Source organism: Dermacentor silvarum, chromosome 1 (assembly GCF_013339745.2).
Source record: "Dermacentor silvarum isolate Dsil-2018 chromosome 1, BIME_Dsil_1.4, whole genome shotgun sequence".
NCBI classification, from domain to species: Eukaryota; Metazoa; Arthropoda; class Arachnida; order Ixodida; family Ixodidae; genus Dermacentor; species Dermacentor silvarum.
The window spans coordinates 144,291,944-144,304,946 of record NC_051154.1 but is presented as its reverse complement, the minus strand read 5'-3'; the positions used below and the strand labels follow the sequence as shown (position 1 = coordinate 144,304,946).

Genomic DNA, 13,003 nt, shown 5'->3' with positions numbered 1-13,003 from the left:
ACACTAAAATTACATTAAAATTACACATTACTACATTAAAGCTACATTAAAACCTACACTAAACTTGCATTTGCAAGTTTAGTGTAGTTTTAAATTTATTTTCAAAGTGATCTATTTCAGGTGTAAATTACCAGGTTATGTATAGTACTTTCTATGTTGGTTAATTATGCACTGCATGAATGTGTAAACTATTAGATATAATGCAACAGCAAATTGTTCATTATTCATGAAACTATGTGCAACGTGTTGCCGTGCTAGTCACTGCAAAGACATTGCTCCACTGGATGTATTGCCATGTTTGTTTAATGTAAGCACTTATATGTTTCGATGCATTGTCAGCAAGCAAGACTATGAGGACAGTCAGATGACTTTGGCATTATTCATACAGCGCACATTTTGCGAGAAAAGTGGCAGCATTAAGATTCACACTGTGCATAAAGTGATTTTCTCAAATTCTTGCAGGGTCCGATCAGTATCTTCTCTGCCAGGCACCATTGGTCAGCATCCCGGGCTGTGCACCTTACTAAAAAGGGCAAGGAAAGCTTTGGCTTCAGTGTGCGAGGAGATTCCCCAGTTATTGTTGCTGGTGTCGAAGCTTGCAGCCTTGCAGAGGTCAGTGTCACACCCAAAATCTTGTTATTCAAATGACTTTTAGCCTTTTGAGGCAGTCTCCAATTAGGTTTATGCTAGACTGCACTTTGATTACTGCACTTCTTTGTGCCATAGGTTGGGTTAAGATACTATCTAAACAACAAATGGTGGCATGGGCATATTTCAAATCTCTGTGACCTAATGTAACTTACTATATTTTGTCCTGAAGATACCATAAGGTTGCTCTGGTCACAGTCAAAGCAACCCTTTTTTGTTAGCTTGTTGATCCATTGCTAATAACAACAACAAAGACGAGTACACAGCACTGTATGAGCTGTGCTTTCAGCTAAATGTGTATTAGGAAAAACATCTCACTTAAGTGCTTTCACATCAAAAAAACAAAATTGATCATGATGTGAATCATGGTCCAAGAGCCACAGCCAGCGGAGAATCACAAGAACTGTGGCAGTCACATTTAAACAGTAAAACAGGGCTCTAGACCCAGCGCTGGCATTTTAGTGGATATAAAAAGTAAAATTTCAGTGCAAATAAGTTACTGAAAAACGCACGCACCCCGCACGAGATAGAAACAAAGATAGCCACAGTACCGAAAACAAGGAAACACTTACACCATAAAGTTGCCCTTCTTGGCAGATGTATGTCTAGTTTTGTTGTTTTTGGCATAGCCTTGCTTTTCTTAATTTTTAATGTGTTATCTGCTTCCTTATTTGATATTGAGCTGTGGAACAGTGAGTGGCAAGTTTAGTGAACTCGATGCCTACAGAATGATGTTTTTGATGAAGTTAGTATAATAGTGTTTTTTCTTTCCTTTTTTTTTTCTTCTTTTTTTTTTATCAGCTGGCTGGTGTGAAAGAAGGGGATTTCATTGTTGCCATTGGTGACCTTGACACCAAGTGGTCAACACACGAGGAAGTGGTACAATTAATAAGAAAAGCTGGCGATGAGCTCACTCTGCGTGTCATCACACCCATGGATCGCAGCTATCTACGACAGAGCCCAGCATCGTCAACCACCTCGTCATCTGGTGTGAGCTCAAGTGGTTCGAGCAGAGTGCAGAGTCCCAATGGTTCTATTGCCAGCAACAAAAGCAAGGACAGCCACAAACGGCTGACTTGGAACTTCTTTCGACGTGGAACGTCCAAGGAGAGGCGGGAAGCTGGTTATGATGCCAACATTTTGCTGCGTTGAACACATTACTGCAACTACACACGACTGGCATTGATGTCATGCCCAGTGGCCACTACCAAGGAACCGAGTGTGCATGGAAAAGCATCCATGTTAAAAGGACAAAGTTGACAGAGTTGTTATACTCTAGTGCTGGAACTATGTTGCACCCAATTCAAGGATGCTTTTGATGAGCTGTGCTCAGCCTTGAACTTTCAAGATATGGGGACTGAATGGTGCTATGGCAAAAAAAAATTTGAGAACCTTCGTCAGTGTCACCAACTGTGTCCAAGATCTGCTGCATTTGCTATGATTGCTGCTGTCCGTTGCAGATTCTTGCTTTGAGAAGGCATGTGTTTTTCAGTCTTGCAACATTTTTGCAGTTAGCACTCATTTCAGCTTTTACTGTTTCACAGGAAATTGCGGTATTGTACAGATATATGAAGGAAGCAACAATGGTAGTCATTGGTGGCAATTTGTAAATTGTTTTGTTTGTTTTGTATTCATGTAATGGTTAAAAGGTGTGTGAAATGTAAAGGACTTGCATGCTTGTGCTAAGAGTACCATCCTTCTGAACTGAAGTATCATAGCACTCGTGCCATTTTTGGTTATTTGACTGCTGCAGCCATGCCAAATGTGGAAATCACATTACTAATCTTTCACTTGTTTCCTTCAACTGTGTTTAATTGGTGTTAAAATTTAGTGGGCTGTAAACAGTGGGCCATTGCCTTGAGGCTAACATCTGGCCTGCTAAAAGTCAAATCTATCAAAATGGGTAGAAAGCGGGCATCTATTTATGCAGTATTAGTGCATTATTTTCGGTAAAACTATGTTTCAGAATGACAGTTCTAACTCTGGCCTATTTGTATACCCGACGCATCACAGCTACATTTCAATCAGTCATCCTTGTCTACACATCCTTTAATTGTGAAGAAAGCATTTAGCATACCAATGCAATTTGTTGTGCATATTATTAACCATTGCTGTGTTAGCTGCAGATCCTTTCTGCTGTGTTCTGATGAAACAACAGAACTAGATGTTTTTCTTCACATGCATTGCAATATGTAGCTAATACATTCTAAGATATACTTTGCTTGCAGTGGTCTGCCACGAGAGCTTCAGTTTTTTAGCATAGTGGAACGCAGCTTACCCTCCTTTACCTTCACAGTAGGGTTTTCACTCATTCTTAAGCCAAGTAAAAGAAACTGTGGACTCGTAGTAAATTGCACATATTTGTTTTTTGCAGCATATAAATTTTCATGCAGAGTTGTTAAGGCTGTTTAAAGTGATCACTTTTGTTAATCAAAGATACTGATGTGCATGACGTGCAGCTTAGAGGGATTGAGTGAGTGTTTACTACACGCTGATGAACTCATGTGGAAGCAGCCGAAGTGTTGCAGGAAGTCATACAATTTGTGTGGTGCTTAGAGAGGCATCACTGACAGTGTCAAGGTATATAATGTACATACTGTACATATGGACAACCTAAGGCATACTCTATTTTTACATCAAGGTTAGCTTTCTGACATTACAGATTCTTGTTTTATTGCCTTTTTAAAACACCTCTATATTGCTTTTATAACATATTTGGCTTCTGCTGATGCCGTGTACTAATTAAAAATTATAGACAAACAAATTCCAAGGCGTCTAATTCTTGTTACTTTCTAAAAAGAACCTGACTGCATTTCATGAAGTTATGAATTGTTCTCTTACAATATATGAAAAGCAATTCAGCCTAGCAGTGAAATAAAGCACTTATATTTGAACACTGAGTTGTATGTGTGTAGATATAAATACAAAGCACTATTTCTTTACTGCAGCCGACAACTAAGCAATGTTTAACTCTTGCCAAGGTTAACCACTTCTTTTAAATTGTGCTTGTGAAGTGTCAAAATAAAAATAATACAGTAGTGTTTTCAAATTGACATAAATTTGAGCGCAAGCTTACCTGACAATGATTGTAGTGCCGCCCACTTTGTGAAGGTGCACTTACTGTATAGACTCATGTAAGGGCCGCACCCCCAACTTGACAGCCCAAAATTTGAGAAATAACTTTCCAACAGAGAAGCAATGGTTTGATGCCGCTACTAGATGGCAAGAGCTGCACATTGACCTCTGATGAAATGGTACAATCCCAGGATCCGGGGTGCGCACAATTTTGACCAAAAGGTTCGGTCACGTGTAAGGGCAGCACCTTGTCAAAATTGCGGAAAAAAAGAAAGAGCGGCCCTTGCACAACTCTGCACGGTATCTCCAAGAATTTAAGCGTAGACAAGCTTGTCATTACCATCTTCCGTTTTACCTTCTGCTGTAAAGCTTTTGCATATGCAAAAGAACACTTTCTGAGGCAATATCTATGCCACATTGCAAAATTCAACTGCTTGTGTGTACCAAGAATTTATCATTTCACAACAAGAGAGAGATAAATGAAATGCGAAAGGCAGGGAGGTTAACTGGAATATAGATATCCAGTTTGCTACCCTGCACTGGGGAAGGGGTAAGGGGAGAAAGAAAGATATAGAAAAATGCACACATATAAAAGAGGGAGATGAAAAAAAAAATTTTTTTTAAACAAGTTTGCTTAGGGCCACTTGAATCCATGAACAGTTACCATTCTAATTGGTCATGGCATGCGAGTAGTATTCCAAATCAATTTGATGCATTCTGATGTGAGAGCGCCATCCTGATTACAATATGAACATGAAGCATGTGGCAATAGATGTGCATTTAATGCTTGCTCCTTTCATTATAGTGGTATTTGTTGTTGCAGCAGAAAATGGACAAGGAAGCCTCAATGTATGTCAATACTATATAGGTTGATTTACTAGGTATTTCAACGGAGACTTTAATCTTAAACCAGTGCGATTGCGATCAGGCAGTTACTACTTTTTTTTGGTAACACATTATCTGTGCCGAGGGACACAAACAAACGTGCGACAATAACTTATACCTGCCGTGGTTGCTTAGTGGCTATGGTGCTAGGCTGCCAAGCACGAGGTCGTGGGATCAAATCCTGGCCACGGCGGCCGCATTTCGATGGAGGTGAAATGTGAAAACACCTGTGTACTTAGATTTAGGTGCACATTAAAGAACCCCAGGTGTTACAAATTAATCCGGAGTAGTTTTTGGGATAGACCTACGAGATAGGCTGTGACGGTGACGCGAGCCCACTACGGCGTGCCTCATAATCAGATCGTGGTTATGGCATGTAAAACCCCATAATTTCATTTTTAACAATAACTTGTTAACCCATTTGTTGCCTAATGACCTAGTTCCGTTGGGGCATGCTGCAATTTACAATTGCAACATGTTATCAAGGCAAGTCCACTTATTGTAAAATACTGAAAGCCTCAATATTGCCCACTTCAAACTTTTGGGTAGTTTTCAGCAATGCTTCTGGCTATAGCAAATGTTAATCATTATTAATGATAATTGAAGATCGCCAAATGAGATAGCAAGCACCCACCACCTCGGCAAACACGGGACACGGAAGGTCAAATGCCTGCCATGAAGAAATGAATTCTCAGATCTAAATAGTGCCTATCCTATGGAATGCTTTATTAGCATTGGCTACCAGACCAATCAAGCACCTAACTGGCCTTCTTGCACTATTACTTATTAAATTTGAGTGGGCTCTGGCTGATTATTTTACGGTGGTAGAAATCGTGGCACTAGCATTAGTCTCAAAATATACCTGTTGCAAAACTGGCAAAATTCACCAGTACATGTGCCATGTATTGTTCTTTCACAAAGCCTTCCTTATGCACTGCAATGTAAATCTATATGGACAAGACTGTGTTGCCTCTGTCTCGACACACTTTTACATTCATCAGATCAACGTAGTCCTGCCGGAATTTATGAGAAGGTGAGGCTGTTACATACACTGATAAAAACAAAAAATGCATCCATGCAGGAAATTGAGAAGGCGACATAGCAGACCTGCTACTTCACTTTTCGGGAAATTCCTGAAGGAATATGTTACTTGACCAGTATATGTTAAAAAGCTTTTGACCAAGAGAGTTATGGCCAATTGTGAAGCAATTCAGCCGAGCACCCCACTCGTCATACTTCCCCCCAATGCTTTCGCCCACTGTACAGATCCGAGAGCTTGGGCAACTGTGAGCCAATTCTGAGGCTTTCATCACAGCAGCACATCTTTCCATGTTTTTGTTTTCGTTGTGCTAGGTGGTGAATCTTTGCTCATAGTTGTGCCCTTTTGTGCCCACTGCATCTGATAACACAATGTCTCTCTCGACCAGTGCAGTGTGATGTCACTGTGGGAACATACACAGAACACTATGCATTAGTGCACATTCACTGCACTAATGCACCACATAAGAGTTTCATATCAAAATATGGTGCTGCAATCATACAGCCTTCATGCGAATAATGGGTGCTTCCTGTATTTTCTACAAATTGGCATCGATTTGTTGAGAAACCTCAGTGCAGCTTCTTGTTTTGCATTTCACTTGTGCTGTTTGATATTTTCACAACATTTCTTTATCGCGGTTAAGTGTTTAGGTTGACAGTTAATTTAATTGAGAAATTTTCAATGCATAAATAGATCACTAGACATTCGAGTATGCGTGTCACTGAATCTAGGTGACGTTTAGCAACTGACTCTTACCACGTGTAGTTACTTTTTATATTCTGAATTATTTCTGTTTGCAATCTTATGAAAACCATAGGATGGCAAAATTTTATTCTAAATAACACTAATTATTGGTATACAATGTATTTGCAACAAAGAATGTTCTTCAATAAGAAGGTTGATATAAGAGTCCACAATGCCATTCAAAGCCAGAAGGACGAACCATTGCATGCACATATCCTAACGCCATATTTCCTTTTAGTACTACTTATTAGCACTGGTACTAAACTTTATAATGCAGTGCACATCTGCTTCGACATAATTGCTTTTCTGCTGACGACACCAGTGGCAGTTTAATAAACCAACACCTATGCAGGGAACATTATTATAACCTACATCAAGGAGTGAGCATGAACCCTTGTTTGAATTTCATAATTCTTAGCACAAAGTGGAACATTAAGGTTTTCAGGATTTGCAGTACATTGGAAGTAATCGTATCTGGTGCTGTTCTAGCTGGGTTTTGTGCACTTGCATCTGCCAAAAGCACGCAATCTTTAAACATACTCGGAGTATATTTAAAGTAGGATGCATGATTAGCGAAAGACGGAAGTAATTGGAGATCGCTGGGAGAAGCCTTCGTCCTGCAGTGGACATAAAGGTAGGCTGTTGATGATGTATGTTGTCCTCGTGACCTTTGAAATTAAATTGAAAATTTTTCTTTTTCTTCTTAACCTTCTAAAGAATGGCACATTGCAGTGTTAAAGGAATGCACAGATCCAAAGGAATGTAGGAGCCTAAATGACGCGAAACTTGAGTTAGTGAGGTGGCAGCAGTAGCAAATGACACAAGCACAGTTTTGTAGCCCGTAATTGTTAGCTGTCTGCGTCATAAGGATAAAGACAATGTATGATGCTTGTCGAGGGAAGAATGTTGATGAGAGGTGCATGAGCATAGAGAAATATGGCTCATGTATAAATACATTGAAGGCTTCTTACCCCTTGTATCACAGTGGCACATCCATTCTGGGAGATGGGCCAAGAATGGGCAAGTATCCAGTGACTCAGGTTGTCTGCTAGGCTAGACAGCAGCCAACACATACCATGTGGCCCAAGTTGTCTACTATATATTTCCATAAATATATCTGGTGAGGAAACGACAACAAACTCCAAACCCAGGTGAAGGGGCAAAGAAAGCTTCGCTTTAAACATTTCTAGATCTAGAGAAAGCGTTTGACATGACATGGTGCTTTGGGATTCAGCGAAATCTTTCTGCAATGGTTGTCCGTGGCAACATGTTAAACAGTTTTAAAAGCTACTTGTCTAACTGCACATTTCGTGAAAGAGTGGGCAACGCTTTGTTAAGATCATTCACCTAGGTAACAGGTGTGCCACAAGGGGGCGTACTTAGTTGCACAGTTGTTTTAAAAATAAATTCCCTGCATGCAGTCATTCCACGCACTGTTTTATTCTGTATATACATTGATGATGTACATATCATCATCATCATGTCTATATTTATGTCCACTGCAGGACGAAGGCCTCTCCCTGCGATCTCCAATTACCCCTGTCTTGCGCTAGCTGATTCCAACTTTCACCTGCGAATTTCCTAACTTCATCACTCCACCTAGTTTTCTGCCGTCTTCGACTGAGCTTCCCTTCTCTTGGTATCCATTCTGCAACTCTAATGGTTCAAGGGTTATCCATCCTATGCATTACATGGGCTGCCCAGCTCCATTTTTTCCTCTTAATGTCAACTAGAATATCGGCTATCCCCGTTTGCTCTCTAATCCACACCGCTCTCTTCCTGTCTCTTAACGTTAGGCCCAACATTTCTCATTCCATCGCTCTTTGTGCGGTCCTTAAATTGTTCTCGAGCTTCTTTGTTAACCTCCAAGTTTCTCCCAGTCTAAGAGCTTGAATACTTCTTCTAAGCATGCAGTGAATAGCATTGGAGAGATTGTGTCTCCTTGCCTGACCCCTTTCTTGGTAGGTAACTTTCTACTTTTCTTGTGGAGAACCAAGGTTGCTGTGCAATCCTTGTAGATATTTGCCAATATATTCACGTATGGATCCTGTACTCCTTGGTTACGTAATGCCTCTGTGACTGCTGGTATCTCTACTGAATCAAATGCTTTTTCATAATCTATGAAAGCCATATAGAGAGGTTGATTGTACTCTGAAGATTTCTCTATTACCTGGTTGTTGACATGGATATGATCCATCGTAGAATATCCCTTCCTGAAGCCAGCCTGTTCTCTTGGTTGGCTGATGTCAAGTGTTGCCCTGATTCTATTTGAAATTACCTTGGTGAACATTTTATACAATACTGAGAGCAAGCTAATGGGTCTATAATTCTTCAATTCTTTAACGTCTTCCTTCTTGTGGATGAGTATAATGTTGGTGCTCTTCCAGCTTTCTGGTACACTTGAAGTCGTGAGGCATTGCGTATAAAGGGCCGCGAGCTTTTCAAGTATGGTATCTCCTCCATCCTTGATTAAATCGACTGTTAGTCCATCTTCTACAGCAGCTTTACCCCTGGTCATGTCTTTCAAGGACCTTCTAACTTCATCGCTAGTTATAGAAGGGGCCTCTGTATCCTGTTCATCACTACTTCGAATGAAAATAGCTTGGCTGCTCTGGGAACTGTACAGCTCAGTATAGAATTTTTCCACTGCTTTTACTATGTCATCGAAATTGCTGATGACATTACCCTGCTTATCTTTCAGTGCATACATTTTGCCTTGTCCTATGCCTAGTTTTCTTCTCACTGATTTCATGCTGCGTCCATATTGTACTGCTTCATCAATCTTTTCTGCGTTATAATTTCGGATATCCCTTACTTTCTTCGTGTTGATCAGTTTCTACAGTTCAGCGAATTCTATCTGATCTCTTGAGTTTGGCACTTTCATGTTTTGCCATTTCATTATTAGGTCCTTTGTTACTTGGGAGAGCTTACCTACGTGGTGTCTTTGTGCCTTACCTCCCACTTCAATTGCTGCTTCTGAGATCAACCTAGTTACGGTTTCATTCTTTACCTCTATGTTGTCGTTATCTTCCTGTTCTAAAGCTGCATATTTGTTTGCGAGCACCAACATGAATTGGTATGCTTTTACCCTTACTGCGTCTTGGTTGGCCTGTTTCTTCTTGACTAATTTTCTTCTTTCTTTCTTCAAATTGAGAGAAATCCTAGACCTCACTAACCTATGGTCACTGCACTTTACCCTACCTAACACTTCTGCATCTTGCACTATGCTGGGATCTGAATCAATTTCATTCATTGTTTTTCCATTAGAGCTTTTCCAGGTCCACTTCCTGTTGCTGCGCTTCCTGAAGAAGGTATTCATTATTCGGAGCTTCTTCCTTTCCGCGAATTCTACCAACATCCCTCCTCTAGTGTTCCTAGAATCGATGCCGTAGTTGCCAATTGCTTGCTCGCCAGCCTGCTTTTTCCCCACTTTTGCATTGAAGTCACCCATGGCTACAGTATACTGAGTTTGCACTTTTCTCATTGCTAATTCAACATCTTCATAAAACTGTTCTATTTCTTCATCATCGTGACTGGAGGATGGGGCGTAGGCTTGTACAACCTTCATTCTATACCTCCTATTCAGCTTTATTACGACAACTGCTACACTCTCATAAATGCTTTAGAATTCATCAATGTTGCCCGCCATGTCCTTTTGGACTAGAAATCCTACTCCGAATTCTCTTCCATCTGGAAGACCTCTGTAGCAGAGGACGTGGCCGTTAGTCAGCACTGTATAAGCCTCACCAGTTCTTCTCACCCCCTCACTAAGGCCAATAATATCTCAGGCAATACCTGATAATTCTTCAAATAGCTCTGCTAAGCTAGCCTCACTCGATAGGGTGCGCGATTGGTGGCCTGTCCAGACCCAGAGATTCTTAGCACCCTTTGCCACGTAGCAGGTCTGACCGCCGCCTTGGTCAGGTGCTCTGCAGCCGCTGGGGACTGAGGGCCATGGATAAATTGGAGGAGTCATTTTGGAGGTAGCGGCCGAATACTGCACCAGGGAGGCTAATTCCTGTTCTGGTGAGGGAGTGACTTTGTTGAAGCTTAGTGGGCCTTCCTAATTTGGTAGCACCTTGACTAGTATAGCCCCAGTAGTTCTCGGCAATTTTTTTTTTTTTTTTGCCGGTGCTAGGCACCACTCCATGCCTGAAACTGTAGTGGACTGGAGGAGGATTCGGACTTACATACGACCTTCAGCTTACTATACTAAAAAAAAAAAAGGATGACCCTAAACAAATGGTAATTGAAATATTATATGCGGCACAAACGCCATGAACTGTCTGTTCGTACTCTACATCCGTTATTACCGTAACGCCTGTAATAGTGCCACTGAGAGCCTCGTTGACGTCACATTGATAGTATCTACTAGCAGACTCGCTCTCACTTTACGGTCAAAACCCTTGCGAGCAACCCATGCATAAAAAAAGAAAAAAAAAGTGCAAATTACACATTCAAGCCTACAAGAAGATTCGCGCCTATTTAAACTCAAATGCTGCCGACTTCTAAATACACGTGCGAGACACGCACAGCCTTCGACATACCCTTACACAATACGTCGAAGAGAAATGAAATCTGTAGGGTGTAGCATTACTAAAAGCGATCCGCGCAGTCCGTTTCTAAGGCGCGGTACTTTCTATGTGCGTGCGGGAACAACCATCTGGCGATTTATAAAATCAGGTGAAGTAGAATGCAGAATAACCAGTATCTAACCTGATCGATACAGTGTTATTTTCAGAACTAGCGAAATCTGAAAAGAAAGTCTTAGTTTAATGGAAACTCACGCGAACTATCTGCATATCTCTGCGAAAAAAAACCACTGATGCTATCCTTTCTCAAGCGTTCAGCTGTCACGTTTTCCTGAAAGCGAACATCAAATTAACTCGAAAATTTATCTGCCTCTACCACAATCAGAAGAGACCAACACTACCCTCTGCCTAACAGAACGTTCTTAAAACTCAAAGTTGTTCCAAAGTATCCTCAGAGAAATTAATAATAATGAATGCAATTTACCAAACGTGCCTCGAAAGAAAAGCACTACTGTCAAACAAAACACGTCCTGTCACAAACTCGCACAGAAGTGTCGCTCATCAAAATGTACAGATAGGTTTCAAATCATGCAATAGTGCTAGGTATTTGCGAACGACAGGTGCAGCTTGGATTAAACAAATTGTCTAAATGTGTGAGTGAAAATGGGCTTAAACTAAAAATCCAGAAAAGTACTTGCACACTCTTCTCAAACAAGAAAGGCGTAACACCAGTGCCAAGTATTGTAATCAATGGAGGTGAACTCTCTGTAAGCAACGAACACAAATTCCTAGGAATGATTCTAGACTCTAACCTTAGGTTAATGTTCATCCCCCTTCTTAAGTATCTGAGCGTAAAATGTATGAAAACAATGAACCTTTTAAAACTTCTGTCGCACACAACATGAGGTAGTGATTGGAAGTGCCTTTAAACTTGTACAAGAGTCTTGTACGCTCATGCCTTAATTACGGTGCTATAATCTATAATTAAGAAATGGGTGTCCCACTTCTAGAATACCATCTAATGCATCCAGCAAGCTGCTATCGCCATGGCAGCTGGCAGAATGTTACACATCATTTACCATATATAGTTTATGCACTTTACACCGAATGTATTCAGGCCACTGTGCAGCCGCATCACATATACCCTTTGACATTGACCACACCATCGGCTACATAATACCATCTTTTGGCACTCTTTGGCCATATTGGCACTTGTGGCACAAAGCCCTATACAATATCATCAGCATCTCTTTAAAAATGAACATATACAGAATCTACGAGTCTGAATTTTTAGAAGTCGAGCGTTCCAAGTTGGGGCAACCTGGTCAATGCAGTATGTATCAGCTGTTAGGAAAATGGCATTACAGATTTTTACTGGCTGTAACGTAGTAGTAGTACTACTAGTAGTAGTAGTAGTAGTAGTAGTAGTAGTAGTAGTAGTAGTAGTAATTATTCTGCTCAAAAGTCCAGTCGGGCAGCTAAGGAGAGGCATTACACCCATGTGTAAAAATTTGTGTTACCTGACCGCCTGTTTGTGACCACCTCCCTCTTTTTCTGCACGCATGTGCAATTGGTGGCAGGAGTTTTTCCCGAGTTGTGGATTAGCAATGCATCTGTATCAACGGTAGAACTGGTAGAAACGGGTAGAACCAGGTATAATGTTAATGTTAGACTAAAGAAATGCAAGGCACATGGTCAAGGAAAGAAATACGGATGGCGAACGGTTCGCTAAAAAAATTGATTAACTGGCACTGTAGAAACATGCCTTCACTAAACTGCCCACACTATTTTAAATGCATGCCACGGCTGTCAGAAATTCCAGAAGTGAAAAATCCAGCCATTAATAGCATTCTCGATAAATAGCACTAGTGTGCATAAACTGTACTCAGTAAAAGACGTGCACCATGTTGGTACATTTTTTTTTTTTTTTGTCCCAACGTGCACCAGAAAAACTGGCGCCACTGTGCAATCCCAGCAGGCATTGCATGTGTTGCAGATGACGCGAACCAGCCAACACCTGGCATTGCTATGGCAAGGAAGCTAGAATGCATAGAATTTTTGTATGCGCCTTAATGAATTT

The 13,003-nt window shown here is 40.8% G+C and overlaps 1 protein-coding gene and 1 long non-coding RNA gene across 5 annotated transcripts in view; one reads left to right on the top strand and one right to left on the bottom strand.

Annotated features, from left to right (window-relative positions):
* Window positions 1-3,542, top strand: part of LOC119436182 (rhophilin-2-like) — a 187,742-nt gene extending 184,200 nt beyond the window's left edge. For all 4 annotated transcript variants that reach the window (XM_037702957.2, XM_037702959.2, XM_037702960.2 and 1 more), the window contains exons 14-15: window positions 463-612; window positions 1,450-3,542. In XM_037702957.2, coding sequence (XP_037558885.1) covers window positions 463-612; window positions 1,450-1,800 — 501 coding nt within the window. In that variant the 3' untranslated portion in view covers window positions 1,801-3,542. The remainder of the gene's footprint in view (window positions 1-462; window positions 613-1,449) is intronic.
* LOC125940237 (uncharacterized) overlaps window positions 1-13,003 on the bottom strand; it is a 148,665-nt gene that overhangs the window by 13,565 nt on the left and 122,097 nt on the right. The window lies entirely within an intron of this gene.